This window comes from Vicia villosa, unplaced genomic scaffold (assembly GCF_029867415.1).
Source record: "Vicia villosa cultivar HV-30 ecotype Madison, WI unplaced genomic scaffold, Vvil1.0 ctg.003444F_1_1, whole genome shotgun sequence".
NCBI classification, from domain to species: domain Eukaryota; kingdom Viridiplantae; phylum Streptophyta; class Magnoliopsida; order Fabales; family Fabaceae; genus Vicia; species Vicia villosa.
The window spans coordinates 192,139-209,485 of record NW_026706206.1 but is presented as its reverse complement, the minus strand read 5'-3'; the positions used below and the strand labels follow the sequence as shown (position 1 = coordinate 209,485).

At 34.1% G+C, this 17,347-nt stretch overlaps 1 protein-coding gene and 1 non-coding gene across 2 annotated transcripts; both read left to right on the top strand.

The window, feature by feature from the left end:
• The first annotated feature begins 1,603 nt into the window (after positions 1-1,603).
• On the top strand, positions 1,604-10,281 carry LOC131640992 (uncharacterized). Its single transcript, XM_058911333.1, has 5 exons — positions 1,604-1,994; positions 2,098-2,255; positions 8,474-8,480; positions 9,408-9,419; positions 10,127-10,281. Exons 1-5 carry the CDS (start codon positions 1,604-1,606, stop codon positions 10,279-10,281), a joined length of 723 nt encoding a protein of 240 aa, XP_058767316.1.
• A 6,699-nt stretch (positions 10,282-16,980) lies between these two features.
• On the top strand, positions 16,981-17,054 carry TRNAT-AGU (transfer RNA threonine (anticodon AGU)). The gene has a single exon. It is a non-coding gene; the product is annotated as a tRNA-Thr (tRNA).
• The last annotated feature ends 293 nt before the right edge of the window (positions 17,055-17,347 follow it).

The following is a 17,347-nucleotide window of genomic DNA, read 5'->3' as shown; positions in this document are numbered from 1 at the left end:
GTAGAGGACCTCTTGAGGTTTCCAAAAAGTCCTAGAACTCTTCCATATCTAAAAAATTGAGGGAGATATGACTTGTCAAAGTTGACTAATTTTGAAGGGAAAAATGTGAAACAAAAAGGCTTCAAAAATGAATTTTTTGCAAATAGGCCCAATTTTTATGGTCCAATCTTGTTCCCCAAGTCAATAAGAGCCTCCAAACGAAATCCCACAATTATTTGATTTTTATTCTATTCTTATTGAATTTTTATTCATTTAAAAATACAATTCCAATCACATAATTAAAGGAAAATATAAAAGGATGATTTATTTTTATTTCCAATCAATTTTAATCATCCAAATATCACATTTTTATTTTCAATTTCGTTTTGATGGAAATTGGGAAGAGAAGATTGGATTTTGGCCAAATTTAGAAGATTTTGAGGCAAATTCAAATCAATCTTCCAATCATTGATTGAAGAAGATTTAATCAATTTTTGTTAACCTAGTTGGTGCTGCTATATAACCATAACATCACCAAAAGCATAAGGTTTTTTTTCAGAGGATTCTGGTTTAGAGAACACGATAAAAGGTCCAAGAAATTCAAGAACATCAAAAACTCGGATTAGGAGATAGGGGATGATTCAAGCCATTCCAAGCATCAATTAAGACTCCTTGAAGCATTCATAGGCGGTCCAGGCCATCATCTTGCAACAACACGCTCAGAATTGCGCTAAAGAACTCACGCGTGATTCACCATGGACGTGCGTTAGGGTTTGTATTTAGGCTTTTTCATTACAGATGAAATTGGACCGAATCGAGACTGTGGATGGATTCGCAAGAGCAATTTCAATCGAACCATGGCTTCGCCTTGAGTTTCTATGGCATATACTGTAATTTTGATGTTGCAGGACTTATAGCCACACCGGAAAAACCGTAGGCAAAAGGTCCTTGATTTTGCAGAAAAATCGCGCGAGGAAGAAGACACTCAGGCTGGGCGCGGATCTGCTTCATTTAAAATTCTTTCCGATTTGTTTTTTTTATATATTTTATTGACCTCGTACATTTAACAAGCAGTAAACGCAGGTAACGCTAATCGTAAGGACTGGGGTTCGAACCCCAGCGTTACCATTTATTTTTATATCAATAATTGTTCGCAGATTCCCTACAGCGGAGCCAATGCGCACTCACCATGCACCTACATGCTCAACCATATGATCATCAGCTTTCCAGATCCAACGATGTCAAAAGCGCTTCCTCATGGTGGACCTGCAAGGAGTCACCACATAGGATTTCCAGCTAAGTTCTCTAACTTTCTTCTTATTTATTATTTTATTTATTTATTTATTAAATAATAAGTTTTCTATTTTAATTGTTTCTTTTCTTATTTATGTCTTTTTATATAAAATTTCTCTTAGTGTTTTTTTTAATTCTTTTCCATAAAATCATAATCTTTTTTTATATATATTTATTAATGAAATAATTTGATTTAATTGTTAATATCCTTTTTAAATATTTGTTTAAATTATTCAATTGGTTATAAATACTTTAGGTATGTAACTGTGTGACAAGGGTGAAAAAAAAGTGTTGTGCAAATAGAAAACAAGTGTGACAAGGGAGAGTGAGGATGGAAGAGATTCCGGAGAGAACCGAACTGCGGAGAATTCAGCGAGAGCAGGAGAGGGAGAGGAGGCGGATACGGGATCGGCAGAGGAGGCAAGCGATGACGCAAGAACAAAGGGAAAGACACCTTGCGCGACGAAGAAGAAACTATCAACTTCGGAGACAAAGAGCGGCGAATGCGAATGCAAATGCTAGTAATGTCAATGTTCCTTTCATTCCTCTTCCTCCTAATAATCCTCTTGGTCTAGAATCAAGTGCTGGTGAAGCTAGTACTAGTGATGAATTTCAAGGTGTGAATTCTTCTACTTCACTAGATCATAGAGTTCTTAGTCATGGTATTGGTATCCCTCATCAAGGACAAGAAACATTGAATTTGGGAACAAAGGTTTCTCATGGTGAGATATTAATATTGTTACATTGCTTTTTCTTTAAAAAAATCATTATACTAAATTATGCATGTTGATTTTTTTTCTTATAATGTTGTAATGTAAACAATAGGTTCATCTAACGTGGAAACTCTAGTTTATAAGCTAGATAACTCACCAAGGTTGCGTCTGAAACAAATTAGACATCTTGCAAGAAATCTTACAGGTTTAGTGGCTGATTCTGCTGGTGGTACTAACCAGGTTACAGTTGAATTGAAAACAAATGAAGATGTAACTATTGGTGATTCAAGTGAGTAATCCCTTCATGCTAAACTATAAACAAAAGTAATTTTTTCTATTAAAGACTTTTGATAATATTAACATTAAAAATCATGTCTACATATTTTTAAATTTTAACTTTTTTTATGATTAGTCTTTGATATTATTATTTTAAATTAGTTATTTATATTAGGCTTTGTTGTCACGGTTAATTTTTTAACTATACTCATCTTGTACACTGGTTATGTTTTCGTTCATGCTGGATTTTGTTTATGTACCAACCAAACTTTTGTTCCACAACCATATTCAAATGATTGTTTATTAAGGATGGGTAAGTTTGAATAGAATACTATGATACTAATACCTGTAATTAGAATTGACAAATGTACAAGTTCGGACTATTTATGTATTTATTTTCTTAAGAATTTTACATCGGATGATATATTATATGAATATTGTTGAGAAAAAATAAGATTGAGTTAAGAAGTATTGAGAAATAAAGTTTGGGGAAGTTTCACATTGATTAGAAAAGTGAAGACTTGAGCATTTATAAGTAAGAACGCACACATCTATCACTTTAAGGTTTTTGCTGAATGTGTGTTGTGTCTTTCGCAATGTATGTTGCTCATAAAGAAAGATCCTAATGTATAAATGCTCCCTCATGTTGACCCACAAATTGATGACCTATAAATGCCAACGGTGATACAAGTGTATGTGGATGAAAGAGCTTCCTCTTAAGGGGAAGCATTGTGGATAGACTCACACTTAGAAGGAGTATTGAGAAAAATCAAGTGTGAATTAAGAAGTGTTAAGAAACAAAGTATGGGGAAGTCCCACATTGATTAGAGAAATGGAGGCTTGAGCATTTACAAGTGAGAGAGCCCACGCACTTATTATTTTAAGATTTTGAGTGAATATATAATGTGTATCTCATTACCTTAAAATTTTGGGTGAATATGTGGTGTGTCTCTCACAAAGAGTGTTACACAAATAGAAAATCTCCATTATAAAAGCAAGTGTGGGTTAAGAAGTGTTGAGAAACAAAGTGTGAGGAAATCACACATTGATTAGAGAAGTGGGGACTTGTGCATTTATAAGTGAGACAACTCACACACCTATTACCTTAAGATTTTGAGTGAATATATGTTATGTCTCTCATTATCTTAAGATTTAAGGTGAATATGTGGTATGTCTCACATAAAGAGTGTTACTCATATAGAAAAGCCCCAATGTAAAAGCAAGTAAGAGTTAAGAAGTGTTAAGAAATAAAGTGTGAGGAAGTCCCACATTGACTAGAGAAGTGGAGATTTAAGCATTTATATGTCTCTCATTACCTTAAGATTTAAGGTGAATATGTGGTGTGTCTTTCACAAGAAGTGTTACTCATATAGAAAAACCCCAATGTATGTAAAAGTAAGTGTGAGTTAAGAAGTGTTGAGAAACAAAGTCTGGGGAAGTCCCACAATGATTAGGGAAGTGGAGACTTAAGTATTTATAAGTGAGAGAGCCTATACACCTATTACCTTAAGGTTTTTGGTGAATATGTGGTGTGTCTTTCACAAGGTGTGTTGCTCATAAAGAAATGTCCTAATGTAAAAATGTTCCCTCATGTTTGGTCATCTATTATCATATTTTTTACTATCAAATCACTCGTCATTTATATACTGTCTTAAATGTCCAATTTTAGGTGTGAGAGTGTGTGTTAAAAGTCTCACTTAGGACAATATATCATCTAAATATGAATTTATTAGTGAAGGAAATTAGCACCTTACATATCAGTTTTGTAAAATATAGTTAGATCAAACTCTATTTCTAATAACCTTAAAAAAATAGGGTGGGGTTTAATGTACTTAGTAGAGTGAGCGGGGCAGAAACCTTGTTTCACCCTAGCAGAGTGGACCTAGCAGACCCTACATTCCTTAAGCTTAAAAGTGGCATAAAGTCATGTCCACATTCGCTAAAGTTTGTAGAAAAATAAACGGGATGCAACAGATAAAGTGTAGGGTTTGTGACAACAACCTTGACTAAGCATCCAAAAAAATTTAGCCAAAGAAGATATATCTAACGGGTTCAATCCATTTTTTCATATATATATATATATATATATATATATATATATATATATATATATATGGAGAACAAGTTTCATATTACGTGAGTATCTAAACGTTAAATCTGAATCTGTGTGACTTTCTTAAACTCTATAATACTAAATACCCGCACTCGCATTTGTTTACCGCACTTTAATAATAGGAAGAGAAAAAAGTAATTCCTCAAATTTTTATCTACTTTTTAAACAATTTTATTATATATGTCATTCAAGTCATTTATATATTTTAAAAGCTGCAAATCTTTTAGAGAAAATAATGAAACTTAAATAACATTTTTGCTAAATTTTCCTAATATTAAACATGGAGAGTTGATTATATTTTATTCATATTTTGGTCATCAAATATTTTTTTAAAATTTTGTTCAATAAGATATCTTTTTTAGTTTATAGTTTATATCATATAAACATTTAAATTTGTTTGTAATGATTTCTTCATCACAAATTTATAACTTATTTTATTAAGTTACAGTTTATTTACTAGACACTATTTTAAATAGTTTTTTTTCTTATAGTTTATAGTTTATCATTTTTTCTTTCACTTTTATCCTTATTATTTTAACAAAAATCAACTTTTATCCTTTATAATTTATTTAAATTTAAAATAAAATAATTATGTATTTGTGAGATATTGGATCGAACTCTAGTATGGTCGAAGGGTAGCTTCTTGGTTCGACAGGATTAAGCATGAAGTCGAAGGTTGTTCACATGCTTGTGTCGAAGATGTTAGGGTTGTTAGCATGTTAAATTAGGTTTAGTGTTTAAACTCTAATTTGTTGAGTTAGCTTGATTATTAAGTTGGCTTGTGTAATGGGCCTTGTGGAAAAAGCTCATTAGTTAGTATGTTAGGTTTTATTATAAATAGAATACTAGTCTCTCATCGTTGTACACAGCAAATCCTAATTTAGGGTGAGAGAGGTTATTTGTTATTCTTGTAAACTTGTAATCTTGTTTCCTAAGAGAAAGTAAAAGAATAACAGTTATAACTAATTCTCGTGTTCTCCTTCTTCCTTGTTCTTTATTCATCCCTTGTTTTATACTTTGTTCTTGACATTGAATTCACAACAAATTGGTGCGGTGAGCGTGGAGAAGATGCCTTCAACAAAGTATGAGATTGAAAAGTTCACCGGAGTGAATGATTTCGGTCTGTGGCGCTTGAAGATGAAAGCCCTACTGGTTCAGCAGGGTTGCTTGGAAGCGTGGAAGAGAGAGGCAGCCATGAATGCAACATTAACGGCAGCGGAGAAGACGACTATGATCGAGAAACCACACTGCGCAATTTTATTGAGTCTTAGTGATAAGGTTCTTAGGCAGGTATCAAAGGAGACGACGACATCAGGGTTATGGACGAAACTTGAAAGTTTGTACATGACCAAATCAATGGTAAATTGACTCTACCTGAAGCAAGCTTTGTATTCATTCAAGATGATTGAAGATAAAGTGCTAGCTGAGCAGTTGGATATGCTCAACAAGCCGATTCTTGATCTTGAAAATATTGATGTGAAGATCGATGATGAAGATCAAGCGTTGTTACTATTGTGCATTTTGCCTCGATCACATGTTCACTTCAAAGAAACTCTCATGTATTGAAGGGAGTCCCTGACCTTTGATAAAGTTCAATCAGCCATGTATTATAAGGATTTGAACGAACGAAAGGAGCATAAACCTTTGACTGTTGGTGAAGGTTTGGCCGTTAAAGGAAAATTCTTGCGAAAGGATGGTAAGTTCGACAAGAAGAAAGGAAAAAGTCAGTAGAAGTCTTATAGTGGCGAAGCATCTGGTATTTGATGCTATCATTGTAAGAAGGAGGGTCACACAAGAAAGGTGTGCCCTAAACGCCTGAAAGATCATGGAGGTAAGGATAATGGCAATGCAGCCATTGTTCAAGATGATTTCGAATCATCTGATGTCCTTGTGGTTTCGAGAAGTGACTCTAAGAGGGAGTGGATTTTGGATTCAGGTTGCACTTGGCACATGACTCCAAACAAAGACTTGTTCGAGGAATAATGTGATCAAGATGGTGGATCAGTACTGCTGGGAAACAACAAAGCTTGCAAGATTGCAGGTGTTGGATCTGTGAGATTCAAGCTTCATGATCAGTCAATAAGGTTGTTGACTGATGACAGGTATGTTCTTAATTTAAAGAGAAATATGCTTTCTCTTGGTGAATTAGACAAGAAAGGATATGTTTTCCAAGGAGAGAAAAGTATCCTAAGAGTCATGAAGGGGTCAAAGGAAGTCTTGAAAGGCGTGAAGAAACAAGGCTTGTATACCCTTGAGGGTGAAGTTGTAAGTGGTTCGACAAATGTTGCATCTACAAAACCTTTGTCAAAGACAAAAATCTGGCACGTGAGATTGGGCCATGTCAGTGAAAGGGGTCTGGTCAAATTAGGGAAATAAAATCTGCTTGGTGGAGACAAAGTCGAAAAGGTGAAGTTTTGTGAACCCCGTGTACTTGGAAAATCTTGCAGAGTGAAGTTCAACAAAGGCAAGCAAAGAAAACATGGATCCCTTGATGACATCCATGCTGATCTTTGGGGGCCTGCAAGGTGTCCATCACATTCAGGAGCGAGGTATTTCCTATCCATAGTAGATGATTATTCCAGAAAATTATGGGTATTCATCCAGAAGACTAAGGATGAAACTTTTGAGAATTTCAAAAGGTGGAACACTTTGGTCGAAAATCAGACTGGCTGAAAGGTCAAGAGGTTGAGAACCGATAATGGCTTTGAATTTTGCAATGAGGCGTTCGATAGTTTTTGTGCTGCCTCTGGTATTGCAAGGCACAAAACTACTGCAGGTACTCCACAACAAAATGGTTTGGCTAAAAGGTTTAATCGAACTATTTTGGAAAGAGTCATATGCATGTTGACTAGTGTTGAGTTAAAGAAGGTGTTCTGAGATGAGACTGTTTCGACAGCAACATATCTGATAAACAGATGTCCTTAAACAGCGTTAGATATGAAGACACCTGAAGAAGTTTGGTCGGGACTCCACCAGATCTCGACAAACTGAGAGTATTTGGCTGCATAGCATATGCTCACATTAGGCAAGACAAGGTCAAACCTAGAGCTCTGAAATGCATGTTCAGGGGATACCCTGAAGGATTCAAAACTTATAGGCTATGGTTCCTAGATCCAGGTCACAGGAGGTGTATCACCAGTCAAGATGTAGTTTTCAATGAAGCTCGGATGGATTTTAAGAAAAATGATGATGTTGGTCGAAATGCAGAAACATTTGACGAATAGCTGGAACAGGTAGAGATTCCTGTTGAGGTGGAGCATGTTGATGTTGAATTGCATATCCCTGATGAAGTCGAAGAAGAAGCAGAAGATGCCGAGGAAGCTGAGGAAGCTGTCGATGACTACCTATTATCGAGAGACAGGTCGAGAAGAGTCATCAAGCCACCTCATAGACTTGGGTATGCAGATCTTATAGCTTATGCCTTAATCTCTGCAAGTGAGGTTATAGTCGAAGAACCTAGAGACTATAAGGAAGTTATGAGGAGTCGAAATAAGACTGAATGGCTGAAGGTCATGGATGATGAGATAAAATATCTTCATGATAATCAAACCTGGGAACTGATCAAGAAACCTGTTGGGGCAAGGTTAGTCAGCTGTAAATGGATTTTCAAAGTTAAGGACGGAATCAAAGGAGTGACGTCGAAAAGATACAAGGCAAGGTTGGTCGCAAGTGGTTTCACTCAGAAAGAAGGTGTCGACTTCAATGATGTGTTTTCTCCTGTTGTGAAGCATAGGTCCATTCGAATGTTGCTTTCCATGGTGGCACAGTTCGACCTTGAACTGGAACGGATGGATGTGAAGACTGCGCTCTTATATGGTGATCTAGATGAAACGATCCAGATGAGGCAACTTGAGGGGTATGTCGAAAAGGGGAAGGAAGATTATGTGTGCAAGCTAAAGAGATCTTTATATGGGCTGAAACAATCTCCTTGACAGTGGAATAGGAGATTCGACAAGTTCATGGCATGCATAAGTTTCATTAGAAGTCTGTTCGACCATTGTGTGTACTTCCAATTTCGACCTGGTAATTCATTTGTTATTTTGTTGCTTTATATGGATGATATTCTCATAGCAAGCAACAATGTTGAAGATGTAATGAGGGTGAAGGTTGAACTCAATACGAAGTTCGATATGAAGGATCTGGGAGCTGCTTCCAGGATTCTTGGAATTGACATTCGAAGAGATAGAAAGAAGTCAAAGTTATGCTTATCTCAAGAGGCATATCTACGAAAGATTCTCGAAAAGTTTGGTATGTCGAATTCGAAGCCAGTTGTGACTCCAACAAACCCTCAATTCAAGATGAGTATAGATCAGTGTCCCAGTACTGATGTCGAAAGAGCCTATATGAATAGCATCTCATATGCTAATATAGTTGGTTCTTTGATGTATGTTATGATCTCTACTAGACCCGACATAGTATATGAAGTGAGTCTTGTAAGAAGGTACATGGCGAATCCTGGAAAGGCTCACTGGCAAGCACTGAAGTGGATTTGAAGGTACATAAATGAGTCTCTGAACAGGGTCCTAATTTATGATGGAACCTTAGGTGAAGATAGTAAAGTAGTAACCGAATGATATGTCAACTCTCATTATGCAGGTTGTATGGATTCCAGAAAATCTATTTATGGATATGTTTTCACTATGTTTAGCACTGCAATTAGTTGGAAAGTAACACTTCAGAAGGTTGTTGCTCTATCAACCACTGAAGTAGAGTATATTGATCTAACTGAAGTTGTGAAAGAAGCATTGTGGCTTGAAGGTTTTGCTAAGGAGATGAAACTTCAAGGTCAAGATATCACTGTTAAATGTGATAGTCAAAGTGCAATACACCTGTCGAAGAACTCAGCATATCATGAGCAAACTAAGCACATCGATGTGAGGTTGCATTTCGTCAGAGGAGTAATCGAGCGTGGAGAAGCCCAAATGCTGAAGGTTTCGACAGATCACAATTCTGCTGATATGATCACCAAGTCATTGACGAGTTGCAAGTTTTTCCACTGTATGCAGTTAATAAAGTTGCATGAAGAAAGCTAGTTTGTTCCCTAGGTGTTGTAGAGTTAGATCCAAGGTGGAGATTTGTGAGATATTGGATCGAACTCTTGGTTCGACAGTATTAAGCATGAAGTCGAAGGTTGTTCACATATTGGTGTCGAAGATGCTAGGATTGTTAGCATGTTAAATTAGGTTTAGTTTTTAAACCCTAATTTGTTTAGTTAGCTTGTTTATTAAGTTGGCTTGTGTAATGGGCCTTGTGGAAAAAGCCTATTAGTTAGTATGTTAGGTTTTATTATAAATAGCATACTAGTCTCTCATCATTGTACACGGCAAATCTTAATTTAGGGTGAAAGAGGTTATTTGTTAACTTGTTAACTTGTAATCTTGTTTTCTAAGAGAAAGTAAAAGAATAGCGGTTATAACTAATTCTTGTGTTTTTCTTCTTTCTTGTTCTTTATTCATCTTTTGTTTTATACTTTGTTCTTGGCATTAACTTCACAACAGTATTAGATATATTTTATGTCATTTTACATATATAAATTAGTTAAACGGTTAATTTACCAAACATTTCATTTAACTTACCAACTATCAGTCATCAATTATCATCTATAAGTGAAACAACAGTCATCAACTATCAGTTATTTTAAAATGCATTTAAGTTTTAAATAAATTTATTGATAAGTATAAAACTTTAGAATACTGAATAATTATGAGTTATTATTATTTATAATTAGTTTGAATGTTTTTAAATTTTTCAGGTACCAAGGCAAAATCCTTGCGTTTGAACTCAGTGAAGCGTCTTGCTAGATCAGTTAATAGTCTGCCCAAAGAGACTGAAATTCAGAAAGACAACAATTTGTCTTCAGAAGGAGTTCAATTACAAGATAATGAAAGCTCTATGGTCACTGATTAAAGAGAGAGTGAGGGGCTCATTCAAAGCTATTTTTTAAAAGAGGTGCATAAATAAATATTAAAGTATACATTACATTGGAGATATTAAAGAACCTGGTTTGGGAAAATGTTTTTTTTTGTTTATTTTTTAAATAACAAAGATATCTCCTTTTTTGTTCTATAAAAAAATTATCTACTTTGTTCAATAAAAAACTATCATTGTTTTGTTTGATTTTAAAGATTTATATATGTGACTCTTAATTAAAAATGAAATAGAAAAATAAAAGTATATTATATAAAAAAAGTATTAGATTGGTTTCTTGGAGTTTGAAAAGGAAGGGGAGGAAGTGATTTGGAAGTGAAAAAATGGAAGAATGAAGTGAAAAGAATAGATGAATTTAGGCAGAAATGGTTTGACGGATTTATTTTTATTCAAAAACTAAAATCTCATAATTTGAGAAACTAATATGTTTGGGAGTTTTGAGGAGAATTGAGAGGAGGGCTTTGAAAAAATAGAAGAATTGAGTGGAAAGAATTGAATGATTTTGATTTAGAGGGTTTTAGATAGTCTGCTTTTATTCACAACACCAAATATCTCATAATATAAAGAACTCAAAATTTGTATTGCATGAGGGGTTTGGAGAGTTTTAGAGGGTTTACATAAATTTTCAAAATATCTTTTTTATTGTTATAGTATTCGAAAAATTAAAAATTTAGTAATGATATACACTCTTTTACCACTATATACAAAATTATTTTTTCTTATTTTTTATGTAAAGTTTCTTATCATTTACTTTTTTAATTTTTAGAAAATAAGGGATAGTTTTTATATTGAATTTGAATGTAAAGGACACACAACATTTATACTAGTTTCCCTTATCAACCAATGGTACATCTAATCCTCCACTCCTTAGAAGATTTTCTAATATGGTTAGATCTTTGTACAACTCTTCAAAAAGACTTTCTTACAATCTTCCAAACTACACACTCAATGAAAGAACCATGCTTTCTTTACAATATCTTATCACATCAAACTTAGTGATTAAGATAGAACAAACACTTTTAATAACTTTTCATAATTTTGGCCTTGCCTTGAATACAAGTTCAATCCTTTGATCTTCTCTTTCACAAAGTAACAACCCAAACAAATGTATTTCAAGTACTCAGAATGAATGAAGAAACTTTTGAATAATATGAAACTGGTGCAGAAAGTTTCAACTTTAAAAAAAATGGATGAACACTTTGAAAGTTTGTTTGAATTGTTAAGAAAATAAATTTTTGAAAAGAGATAAGTTGTGTTTCGGGTGCAAAGATACTTATATACATCCTAAAACACCCCCGTTGAAATTTATTAGAGAATAAGGAACAAAGATGTTTCTCTAGAAAGCAATTGTAAGCTTGAAAGCTAAAAGCTTGCAAAAACTTCTCAATACTTAACTCACTCTATTTATAAGCAACAGAAGCCGAAAGATCAAGACCAACTATGGGAAGAAATTATAAGATCGACAATTCTATTTTCGCTCATGGATATATGCCAACTTGGGTGCACTCAAGTACTCTGTAAAATGCGTCATTCCCTAGCTGGTTGTAAGAACAAGATTTGGTTCTACATCTGGACTTTAGGTTTGATGATAAAAATACATTGTTTCTTAGAGAATAATTTTGTACCCTAATGGTTTGTGTCTAGTGTGTAGCTTTTGCGACCAAGTTCTGACTCTGATCAAGTGATGTGTGACGTCATCAATTTTTGAACTCAACACACTTTGACTCTAAAGAGATAACAAAGTGTGATTTACAAAGAAAAGTCAAGTTCCGGAATGCTATTTGACAATGCTTCTGAAAGAATTCTCATCAAATGGATTTTGACTCTGACTCTGATAAATGAGCTTCTGGTGTTTCTCAAGCTCTGACTTTCTGCACAACACAAGTTATGAAGATTCTGAAGACCAAGTTCTGAAAACTCTAAGACAGGGTTTTGAAGAACAAGTTCTGAAGACTCTAAAGAGAAGGTTCTCAAGAATCTCTTTCAGCCTTTGATCCTTCTAAACATGCTTCATCAACACGCATTTTGAAGCCTATGAAGATTAGAAGATAAGGTCAAAGAGGTTTTACATGAGAAAATAATACATGGTATAAGATCAAATATTCCTTACACTATTGTGATTTTGTGGAGAATGGACAATACTATAGTAACATTTTGTCTCCCATTTTCTGTTGCCCGTTACGCAAGGATGCAGCTAAGAAATTATGGAATTCCATCTTCACCCTTCAACGGATCTTTCTATGCACATATAAAGAAGACTTAGAAGAATGAAAATAAAGAACTTTTACACAACATTCACTTAAACGAAACATTAAAATTCTAGATGATATAAAAGCATAAAACAAGGGACTTTCGTTCATACACTTGCTCTCAAACACTTTCGTTCATATACTTGCTTAGAAGCATCTTTGTAAAAACACCTTTTGTATCTCAACGTTTGAGTTGATATTGTTCCTTGAGAGACTAGGGTATAGTCAGAATTCTCAAGAAGACATTGACAGTAGGTGTTTATGGTTGTAATCAGTTTGGCTATAGTAGATTAAGTCCTTGTGATATGGAAAAATCACCTTGGCGGGTGGATTGGAGGTCGGTTCGTTCATAGTGAACCAGGATAAAAATATTATGTTCATTATTTTTATTCTAAGTTCTTTGTTTGTTTGTCTTGATTGGTAAAAAGTTTTCATTCTTGAAACCCAATTCAAACTCTCCCTTTCTTATGTTTCCTTAACCTTCAATTGGAATCAGAGATTTGGTTCTAGTATTGATTGATATCAAACACTTCACTGTGTCAGATAAAGATCTTGACATTTTTGTTGAAACACAATGGCAGGAGTAAACCCACCAGTCGCACCGTTGTTAATGAAAGAGGTCACTATAGTGTTAAACCTCAACTTTTTGATGGAGAAAAGTTTGATTATTGGAAATACATAATATAAAGTTTCTTTCTTGGCCATGATGTAGATCTAATGGATATGATAGTTGATGTCTACCTAAGAAGGGTGGTGATTGAGAAACAAAAGAAATACTACAAGAATCTTCACAAGGCTAGAACCATTCTGTTGAATGTTATTTCATACATGGAGTATGAAAATATTATAAACAGATATACTACCAATACAATATTTGACTCACTAAGAATGACTCATGAAGAAAATGCTCAAGTGAAAGAAACCAAGGGGCTTGCCTTGATAGATAAGTACGAAGCCTTCAAAATGGAGGATGATGAAACTGTTGAGAACATGTTCTCAAGGTTTCATACTCTAGTTGCAGGACTGAAGGTTATGAAAAAAGGTTGCTCTACTACAAATCATGTTAAGAAGATTATTAGAAGCTTACCCAAGAGATAGAGGCCTATGGTAACTTCACTTAAACTGTCTAAGGATCTGAACAACGCTACTCTTGAGGAACTTATTAGTTCTTTGAGAATTCATGAGATAGATCTTGAAGAAGATGAGCCTCGTAGAAAAGGAAATTTTTTGGCTCTTAAATCTATGGGAAAGTCTAAAAAGACTAAATTCTTTAAAGATGAAGAGGAACAAGAATCTGAAAAAGATTATAAAGAAGAATATGAGTTATCTCTTCTCTCTAGAAGGGTTAACCAACTCTGGAAGAAAAGACAAGGCAATTTTAAAGGATCAAGAAGGACAAGTGGTCGCTTTGAATCTACTTCCTGGTAGAATAAGTATGGTGCTAGCAAAGACATCACAAGCTTTGAATGCAAGGAGTCAGGTCACTACAAGAATGAATGTCCCGAGCTCAAAAAAGACAAACCCAAGAAGAATGTCTTCAGAGGGAAGAATAAAGGATTGATGGCTACCTAGGATGATTCGGATTCTTTAGAAGATGACTCTAAGGAAGAGCAAGCAAATGAAGCACTGATGGCAAGCATAAAGGCATTTGATGAAAAGACTACATCAGAATCTGAATCTGAGTCAGACTCTGAAGAGGTATTTCCTGACCTATCTTGTTCTAAATTAGAATTATGCTTATCTGAAATTCGGAAAAATATCAGAAGCTTTATAACATATACAAGGATATGAAGCAAGTCCATGTATTTGAATTTGAATCACATAGTAAGCTATAGAAATAATTCTCCATTTCAAATGAAGAAAATTTTATTCTTAAGAATGACAACTCTACGCTTAAAAGTGAGAGTTCTAAACTTAAGGAAGAAATTCTCTAAGAAGCTTATGTGGATTCAGATAATGTCGTAAATAAGTATGACAAATCTTTTCAGACATTTATGACTAAAAACATAGATAGAAGAAAAACAGCTTCAATGATATATGGAGTTAGTAGAAACAGAACAAAAGGTCTTGGTTATGTGCCTAAAGAAAAACTTATTCCAAAACATAAGGCAAAACAAAAATCTCTCCATACATGTTTCCACTATGCATATATGCATGATTATTTTGCACCTAAACCCAAGTTTCATAAATGAAGAACTTATATGCATATTTATTTAGAAAAAAAAAAAAAAAAAACTTCGCACAAAGGTTCCACTAGGCGTACCAATTTGTTTACTGAAAATTTTGGTAAATAGAGACAAGTTTGATTTTACTTAAGGGATTAAACTCAAAAAGATCCCAGGACGAATTGTGTAAAAATCATAAATTTGAAATATATTTGACAATGAATGTCGAAATTAAAAGAAAAGATTGAATGTAATAAATGCAAAAAAAAAAAAAAATTGAATTCATAAATGGAACTCAAATGCATACATTGATTCAAATCCTTCGTTTCTTGCTATAACTTGGATACTTTGAGTATATAGAATTTGTGTAAAATTGTAGACCTCTAATCCTACAAAAACTAACTACTTATATACTAGTTCTAAACTAATCGTCACCATTGGTCGACTAAGCAATGTCCAAGACATTTTCATTTCCATGTGTCCTTCATCTCCAATAAACTTCCACGTGTCCCTAGTAACTGTCTGATCTTATCCATTTCCCATTTCTTCGATAATATTAATATTTGCAGTGGTAACATCAACTAAAAGCTTCTAAATTTCCCTAAGTCCCACAATTCGAACATTTTATCTTTGCATCGACCTGGCAATGAGATTTATACTTCGACTGACTTTCCAATGCATGTTTCGATCATATGCAACTCAAACACAAAAGTCTTTTAGGAAAATATGACCAATTTCGACTAGAGTATAACTTAAGTTAATTTGTCACCATTGGAATTCGTCTTAAAACCTCTCATCCAGGTTGTGTGAAAATATGAGGTAACAATTACCTCCAATAAAAACACAATATCCAGACGTTGATCTTCTATCTGATGTTGATCTGACCTAGTTTACATATGAATAACAAATTATTTAGCATCACCCTTATTTCCATATAATAGTCCTTTTACTTGTGCATTATTTAAGTATCTAAGAATTTGAATGATTGCATCCTAATGACTATCACAAGGACCGTTCAGAAATTGGCTCACAATATTCATAGCAAATGTAATATATGATCTAGTGACTGTAAGATAGTTGAGTCTGCCCACAAGCCATCAATATCTTCCCATGTCTGTCAATAGCTCCCTTGGCCCAGAAAAAACTTGACATCAGGATCCATGAGTATCAATAGGACAACAATCAAGCGTATCAGTTTTACTAAAGATGTATAATGTATACTTGCATTGGTTGATTGCAATGCTTGAATATTTCAATGCCTAAATAGTAAATGAGTGGACCTAAGTTTTTTTCTGAAATTTTTTAAAAATATGAGTTTTGAGACACTGGATACCCTATGTATCGTCTCTAGTGATGACAATATCATCAACATATACCACAAGAAAGATGCGCCGACCTATGAAGGAAGAAAACAAAGTGATTTGTTTCACATCTAGTCATACCAAATTATATCAAGGCAGAGCTGGAGAAACCAAACTAAACATGTGGGGACTATTTCATCCCATAAAGAGAATGACAAAGTCGACAAACAAGTCTAGAATTTCCAGGAACGGTAAAACCTGGATGTTGATCCATATAAACTTCCTCCTCCAATTCTTTGTGTAAAAAGACATTTTTAATGTCCAGCTGATGAAATGACTAATGATGAATGGCAGTCATTGCAAGAAAGAGGTAGACTAAACTGATCTTGATCACATGAGAAAATCAAGACCAAATATATGTGTGTATCATTTGGCTACCAAATGTTGAAACGATCAATCTGACCATCTGGTCCAACTTTTGCTTTATAAATCCATCGACATTCCACCATAGTTTTGTCTAGAGATAAAGTAACAATGTCCTAAATGTTATTTAAATGCAAAACAACCATTTCTTCCACCATTGCCTAACGTCAATCGGTGAATGTTCATTCATTTAAACTTTATTATTCTAATAGCTGAATTACTTTCATTAGTGAGAGGAACTACTAATTACTAGTGAATTTACTAATTACAAGTTGTTTTACTGTGTTTGTCCACTTACCTAGTTATTTCCTATGTAATAGAAATTACAATAAAGTGTAAATGACATGTTTAAAAGCTCGTTCTTCAGTTTCGAGTAAAAAAAATCATTTATCTTTCCATATAAATTCAAAAACACTGATCCATTTACTCATATAGTTTAAATTTTAAATGGATACAGGTGATATATTTTTCCCAACGGACTATATCCTTATGCCCAGATGAATAGCAACTAGCTTTCATAGCCCAGATGAATAGCAACTAGCTTTCATAGCTCAGTTGGTTAGAGCACCCGTTTAGTAAGCGGGAGGTCTTGAGTTCAACTCTCAATGAAAGCAAGTTAACACTTTTTAATTTTTCTTTTTCCTTTGGATCAGTATTCAGCTGTGAAGCACGGGTACTCCGTTTTAGGTAAAGTACCGGTACGCGTATGGTACGCACCGAAGCCGTACCAAAATTTTTTTTTTTTTTTCTTTGGTACACCAACCGGTACACGTACCCAAATTTTTTTAGTTTTTGTTCATACAAATCTTCGTCTTCTTTTAAGAAATAGTAAGATTTATAATGAAGGAGTAACAAAAATGTGGGATATTGGTAGAGATGAATTGAATCTATTTGATGGAGCTGGTAT